The sequence below is a fragment of the Sardina pilchardus genome, chromosome 5, assembly GCF_963854185.1.
Source record: "Sardina pilchardus chromosome 5, fSarPil1.1, whole genome shotgun sequence".
Classification (NCBI taxonomy): Eukaryota; Metazoa; Chordata; class Actinopteri; order Clupeiformes; family Clupeidae; genus Sardina; species Sardina pilchardus.
In genome coordinates this window covers 1,221,553-1,229,052 of record NC_084998.1, presented here as the reverse complement: position 1 = coordinate 1,229,052, position 7,500 = coordinate 1,221,553, and the positions used below count along the sequence as shown (strand labels likewise).

Below are 7,500 nucleotides of genomic sequence, written 5' to 3'. Positions count from 1 at the left end.
ACTTCACTGAGCAGATTTAACCAGATGTAGGCCAGTCCCGACTCCCGAGCAGACTTCACTGAGCAGATTTAACCAGATACAGGCCAGTCCCGACTCCCGAGCAGACTTCACTGGGCAGATTTAACCAGATACAGGCCAGTCCCGACTCCCGAGCAGACTTCACTGAGCAGATTTAACCAGATACAGGCCAGTCCCGACTCCCGAGCAGACTTCACTGAGCAGATTTAACCAGATATAGGCCAGTCCCAAGCAGACTTCACTGGGCAGATTTAACCAGATATAGGCCAGTCCCGACTCCCGGGCAGACTCCACTGGGCAGATTTAACCAGATACAGGCCAGTCCCGACTCCCGAGCAGACTCCACTGGGCAGGTTTAAGCAGATATAGGCCAGTCCCGACTCCCGAGCAGACTTCACTGAGCAGATTTAACCAGATACAGGCCAGTCCCGACTCCCGAGCAGACTTCACTGAGCAGATTTAACCAGATGTAGGCCAGTCCCGACTCCCGAGCAGACTTCACTGGGCAGATTTAACCAGATATAGGCCAGTCCCGACTCCCGAGCAGACTCCACTGGGCAGGTTTAAGCAGATATAGTCCCGAGCAGACTCCACTGGGCAGGTTTAAGCAGATATAGTCCCGAGCAGACTTCACTGGGCAGATTTAACCAGATGTAGGCCAGTCCCGACTCCCGAGCAGACTTCACTGGGCAGATTTAACCAGATATAGGCCAGTCCCGAGCAGACTCCACTGAGCAGATTTAACCAGATACAGGCCAGTCCCGACTCCCGAGCAGACTTCACTGGGCAGATTTAACCAGATACAGGCCAGTCCCGAGCAGACTTCACTGGGCAGGTTTAAGCAGATATAGTCCCGAGCAGACTCCACTGGGCAGGTTTAAGCAGATATAGTCCCGAGCAGACTCCACTGGGCAGGTTTAAGCAGATATAGTCCCGAGCAGACTCCACTGGGCAGGTTTAAGCAGATATAGTCCCGAGCAGACTCCACTGGGCAGGTTTAAGCAGATATAGTCCCGAGCAGACTCCACTGGGCAGGTTTAAGCAGATATAGTCCCGAGCAGACTCCACTGGGCAGGTTTAAGCAGATATAGTCCCGAGCAGACTTCACTGGGCAGATTTAACCAGATGTAGGCCAGTCCCGACTCCCGAGCAGACTTCACTGGGCAGATTTAACCAGATATAGGCCAGTCCCGAGCAGACTCCACTGAGCAGATTTAACCAGATACAGGCCAGTCCCGACTCCCGAGCAGACTTCACTGGGCAGATTTAACCAGATACAGGCCAGTCCCGAGCAGACTTCACTGGGCAGGTTTAAGCAGATATAGTCCCGAGCAGACTCCACTGGGCAGGTTTAAGCAGATATAGTCCCGAGCAGACTCCACTGGGCAGGTTTAAGCAGATATAGTCCCGAGCAGACTCCACTGGGCAGGTTTAAGCAGATATAGTCCCGAGCAGACTCCACTGGGCAGGTTTAAGCAGATATAGTCCCGAGCAGACTCCACTGGGCAGGTTTAAGCAGATATAGTCCCGAGCAGACTCCACTGGGCAGGTTTAAGCAGATATAGTCCCGAGCAGACTTCACTGGGCAGATTTAACCAGATGTAGGCCAGTCCCGACTCCCGAGCAGACTTCACTGGGCAGATTTAACCAGATATAGGCCAGTCCCGAGCAGACTCCACTGAGCAGATTTAACCAGATACAGGCCAGTCCCGACTCCCGAGCAGACTTCACTGGGCAGATTTAACCAGATACAGGCCAGTCCCGAGCAGACTTCACTGGGCAGGTTTAAGCAGATATAGTCCCGAGCAGACTCCACTGGGCAGGTTTAAGCAGATATAGTCCCGAGCAGACTCCACTGGGCAGGTTTAAGCAGATATAGTCCCGAGCAGACTCCACTGGGCAGGTTTAAGCAGATATAGTCCCGAGCAGACTCCACTGGGCAGGTTTAAGCAGATATAGTCCCGAGCAGACTCCACTGGGCAGGTTTAAGCAGATATAGTCCCGAGCAGACTCCACTGGGCACTCTGTTCCTCCTGCATGCTCGGCGTGCTCCAGCTCCAGCATATGGCCGCTCTCATTTGATGCGCTTTGGCTCCGTGTCTTGGGAACAGAAGGGTGCGCCGTGCTGCCGTGCAGCCTGTGCTGTTCACGGTCATCGCCTCTGCTGGCCGCCCTGAGTGATGACGGCCAACTTGTGTTATAGCCGATGAAATATCAGTCATGTTTCATATGTGCTCTGATATGAGTGATGGGGATGTTATAGCTGATGAAATATCAGTCGTGTTTCATATGTGCTCTGATATGAATGATGGGGATGTTATAGCTGATGAAATATCAGTCGTGTTTCATATGTGCTCTGATATGAGTGATGGGGATGTTATAGCTGATGAAATATCAGTCACGTTTCATATGTGCTCTGATATGAATGATGGGGATGTTATAGCTGATGAAATATCAGTCATGTTTCATATGTGCTCTGATATGAGTGATGGGGATGTTATAGCTGATGAAATATCAGTCATGTTTCATATGTGCTCTGATATGAGTGATGGGGATGTTATAGCTGATGAAATATCAGTCATGTTTCATATGTGCTCTGATATGAGTGATGGGGATGTTATAGCCGATGAAATATCAGTCATGTTTCATATGTGCTCTGATATGAGTGATGGGGATGTTATAGCCGATGAAATATCAGTCATGTTTCATATGTGCTGTATTATGCTCAGTCATGTTTCATATGTGCTGTCATATTCTCTGTCCTTTCAGTGGGAGGAAGCTCATCTACAACGGCCCGTCCTCGGTAAGTAGAGAGCATCAGCATGTTCTATTCATTATTTGATAAGGGGCTGCCTTTATTTTGATACGCAGTGAAGGAACAGGAAGTGACAGGAAATGAATGGAAGAGAGAGGCGGGGAGTGGGGTCAGGGGGTCAGGATTTGACTGATTAGCTTCGCCGATTAGCAAGGCACTTCCTCGTCGCCATTTTCCAGAAATATATCACGTCCGGTGCCGTTTCTCCTCATGCTGATTGGTGGCTGTCATGTCCGGTGTCATTTCTCCTCATGCTGATTGGTGGCTGTTCCACTCTCAGCTCATGCACCAGCTCAGTGTGGGCTCATGCTGTACCTTACGTCATCAGTAACCTGCCACTTAATTGGCTCCTTCTGTACCTTACGTCATCCGTAACCTGCCACTTAATTGGCTCAGTAAAACGGCACCGGAAACAAGCCCCTTGAAACGCCATGTGGAAGCCTGAAAAAATCTTTGATTTTTGCTACCCCAGAGCTAACTTGCGATGCAACTTGCCATTAAGTTAGTTAGCAAGTAAGCTCTGGGGTAGCAAAAAATTAAAGTGTACCGGCTTCACGTACTGGAGATCACAGTATGCACAAGAAGGCAGAGGACAAAAGTGTGTTTAGGAAAACGTCTGCATTTAAGACTTTACCGTCCCCGCCAGAGTTTAACAGGTGCGATAATTCAAAATCCCCATGTTATTTTCCCATTGGAAAAATCGCCAGATACCGAATCTCAAAGATGGCAGCTTTTATGTAGGTGAACTTCAGAGGTCTATTGACCTGCAGACTTTGTAGAGTCCTTTGCTGATAGTGTGGGAGGTCCTGATTGTTCTGTTTCTCCCCAGACGAGAGGCAGGCATCTGAACAAAAAGCCTATGTGTAGCACGCCAACCCGGAGAATGAGGATCAACGACCGAGGTTAGATTGGATTTGATATTTTCCTGTTTATTTGTTTATCTTTTTAATGGCTTCAAACTAGTTCCATGCAAGTGCTCCATCACATCCATAGCTGTTCTAGTTTGATTTTGTATCTTTGAAATAAAATGTAAATGAATGCCTGTCAAGGTACTGTATATGGACCGCAGGGACAGCATAAAATAGACATTTGCATGGGGTGTGTGTGTGTGTGTCTGTGTGTGTGTGTGTTGCTACAGAAAGAGAGGCATAGAGGCTGTTAAATGAAATGGACATTTGCATGGAATTGTTCATCGTTGTGTAATGATACAGATGTGGTGCAGAGTGTTTATCCTGGTATGTGTGTGTGTGTGTGTGTGTGTGTGTGTGTGGCAGAGACATCCATTGATACCGGGGCAGACCTATCGGAGATTGACGCTCGGCTACAAGCCCTGCAGGACTACATGCGGGAGCTCGACACTGGACATTGATGTTTTACACGTTCATTCCCCTGCAAGACATGGGCACTGGACATTGATGTTTTAAAGGTCCATTCCCCTGCAAGACATGGGCACTGGACATTGATGTTTTAAAGGTACATTCCCCTGCAAGACATGGGCACTGGACATTGATGTTTTAAAGGTACATTCCCCTGCAAGACATGGGCACTGGACATTGATGTTTTAAAGGTCCATTCCCCTGTGTGCACTAAGCTACTGTTGGAGCGTGGCCATGTTGGTGGTGGAGGACTGTTACCACATGGTGACGTACATGTTGATTTCCACGTGTGCGTCCCGTAGACCACGCCGAGCCCTTGTTTACCTGTGTGAACTCCCCTGGAGCTGATGAAGCCACTGTTACCTCGTCGACCTTTGTGACACGGGAGCATATTTCCCCCCAAAGCCTAACCTTAGAACACGTTGACAATCACTTTTAGTGCATGAGGACAGCTGTTTGTGCTGTCTGTTTGACACTTTGAACTTGTAAATATCTTTTTATTTGAATCATTTTAGTTTTTTCTGTTTGTCAAACATTTTGAGAGGTGTTTTTATATAAATGACATTGTGTCTGAGTTTTTTTTTTTCCAATCATATTTTTAAATCGGTATTTTGCTGGAGAAAAGATGCAACACAATGCGAATCATCACCTCAACAACAATCACACACTGATTCCTTTATCTAAACTGGAAAATCTAAATCTTATTTTACAGAAACCTGCTACAGTTCTGACCCTTATTGTTAATGAATCTGTCATGCTCTTTAAACAGGGTCCTGTCCTCACACAAATACCATAACTATTTTGGGGGCAGCCGTGGCCTACTGCCTCCGGCTTGTTACCTGAGGGTTGCCGGTTCGATCCCTGACCAGTCCACTGGTTGAGTGCCCTTGAGCAAGGCACCTAATCCCCCACTGCTCCCCGAGTGCCACTGGTTGGGCAGGCAGCTCACTGCTCTGGGTTAGTGTGTGTTTCACCTCACTGTGTATTCACTGCGTGCTGTGTGTGTTCACTAATTCACAAGTTGGGACAAAGGCAGAGACTGAATTTTCCTCACGGGATCAAAAAAGTATATACTGAATGCTGTCTTTCTGATGTGAAAAAAGAAAAAGAAACCCTGATTTAAAAGTAAAATATATGAATCGCTCATATTATCAGGAAAGGATTTGTAATATTCTATGGCAAGACTGCCATATTTTATTCTTTTATATGTTATTTTATTCTGTACTTGGCTACAGAATAAAAAGCAAATACAATAGATTGATGTGATTGAAATACGATATCAGGCCTTCCCTTCTAATGTGTTTATTGTGTAATATGTCACCCTCCCAATACGTTTTATGAAATGGCTCTGGTCATCAAGTCAATTAAAGAGTAGGCTACAAAGATACAAAATGTAAGATTGCAACGTGAGGAAAGCCAAGAAAGTGTTCAATCCTTTGGTCAGGGAATGGTCAATAGGACTGCTCCTTTAAAAGAGGAGGTCTGTGGTGTCGTCACCAGCGCTGGTTGTTGTCACATGGTTAGCCAATCATTCCTCGCGGACAACTATGCTAGCTAACGCTGCGCGTCATCACAACCAGTGTGGCTATCTCATTGTCAAACACAAATATGGCCCACTTTTCGCGATCTAAAGACTATTCGACTGCAGACCCGTGCAAGTGTAACTGTTGCGGAGTTGACAATTCATGACCGGACAATAATCACAAATATCTGGACTGCGGCTGCGTCTGACTGAACAGCAAACCTCGAAAGCCCCGGGGTGCAAGGTGCAAGCAACGTGAGTGGGCGAGCCCCTAATGTTACCATTTTATAGCCTCAACTAGCTAACCTGAGGTTACGGCCTCGTTGTGAATATTTAAAATAACCACTATTAAGGACGAGTGTTTGCTGTCCAAATAGTGTGAGCGAGAAAACACCGACATATCCGATGACAAAGACGCCCGTTAGTCAAGCCCCTTGGCAGAGTATGGGGGAGAACAATCACGGCTCTCTCAATGAGCTCGTGGAACCCGTGACCCGACTGAAACACCAACACGTTAGGTGCTCAACAGTGCCTGCCGGACATGTCACCGGAGTTGTCCCTCAGTTAGTGGTGACATGTGAACCAGCCCCCAGTCGACCTGAGCACAAGACCATAAAGACTAGCGCCTTATCGTTTAGCTCACACCCCGACGAGGAATCCGTTTGTTCCGACAGTGGCATCGGCGGATCGCCCGCTCCATCTCTCTTCTACCGCAAGCTGTCAAATTCCTCCTCGACGGTGTTGTCACCTGCTTCGTCTTTTGAGGAATATGATGAGGATTTCAGTGAACCTTGCCCTGCAGTGACACACAACAATCAGGCAGACGTCGGTTCAGACACCAAGGTGAGTGGTCTACTCAGTCAATACCCGTTCGAACTATGATACCTAGATTGTTAGATGATTCGTGTGAGAATAGGTAGATATCAGTGGCCGAGTTACAAGGCACCTCTTACCTAGACTACTTGTTGCACCAACTTTCAAAAAATGTCAATTTTCTCCAGATATCTACTGATCCAGCACATTCGTCTCTGTTCTCAAGATGATATGGGAGAATAGGCTATGTTGTGTTTTGGTTGTGGTCCTTCCCTTAACCCAGGTATACCTAAATGGTTTGGCATGGTGTTGCAACTTCAACACAAACACCAGGTAGAACATTGAAATAGGAGGCTGGACACCAAGGCACTCTTCTTAGGAATAAAACCGCTTCATTATAGGTTAGTTCACACAGAACTTATGAAAACAATGGCAACATGTTTCAGCCTGCATGTAGGCCTTCATCAGGACAAGCCGCGCTAGAGGATTGAAACAGGATTCCTCTATTGAAACAGGAGGCCCTCGGCCTCATGGGGACGATAGTGGTGGAAGCCCACTGCATGTTAGGGGCCACATCCCTTGTATGGGGTTTCAGTCTTTCTGGTTTAACCGGTGAGCCCCCCCCTCCCTCCACACACACACACACACACACACACAGAGAGACAGAGAAGAAGTGTGTGCTGAGGGAAGAAGGTATGGTATGGTATGGTATGGTATGAATGGCGGGGGGAGAACTAGGGCTCAGCTCTCCTCGCAGCCCGGCCCACATAAAGCTCCATTGTTGTGTTGGTCAATACAGTACCCAGCAAAGTTTTGACCCAGAAACCAATGATTGTGTGAATTATCAGCCACTGTTTGAAGAACAGGAGAACAATAAATAATGGTCATAGGTCAAGTAGATGGCTGTCAATAGGCTGTCTGCAGGGTTTTTACCAAGTTGTGTAGTACAGAAAGGT

The 7,500-nt window shown here is 47.4% G+C and overlaps 2 protein-coding genes across 7 annotated transcripts in view; both read left to right on the top strand.

Moving 5' to 3' along the window:
- The window catches only part of ccdc61 (coiled-coil domain containing 61), a 22,230-nt gene extending 17,447 nt beyond the window's left edge, over positions 1-4,783 (top strand). For all 4 annotated transcript variants that reach the window (XM_062535906.1, XM_062535905.1, XM_062535904.1 and 1 more), the window contains 3 exons: positions 2,788-2,821; positions 3,663-3,735; positions 4,108-4,783. In XM_062535906.1, the coding sequence (XP_062391890.1) occupies positions 2,788-2,821; positions 3,663-3,735; positions 4,108-4,202 (202 nt within the window). In that variant the 3' untranslated portion in view covers positions 4,203-4,783. The remainder of the gene's footprint in view (positions 1-2,787; positions 2,822-3,662; positions 3,736-4,107) is intronic.
- Positions 4,784-5,749: 966 nt separating this feature from the next.
- itpkca (inositol-trisphosphate 3-kinase Ca) overlaps positions 5,750-7,500 on the top strand; it is an 8,041-nt gene continuing 6,290 nt past the window's right edge. For all 3 annotated transcript variants that reach the window (XM_062535899.1, XM_062535898.1, XM_062535897.1), the window contains exon 1: positions 5,750-6,574. In XM_062535899.1, the coding sequence (XP_062391883.1) occupies positions 6,137-6,574 (438 nt within the window). In that variant the 5' untranslated portion in view covers positions 5,750-6,136. The remainder of the gene's footprint in view (positions 6,575-7,500) is intronic.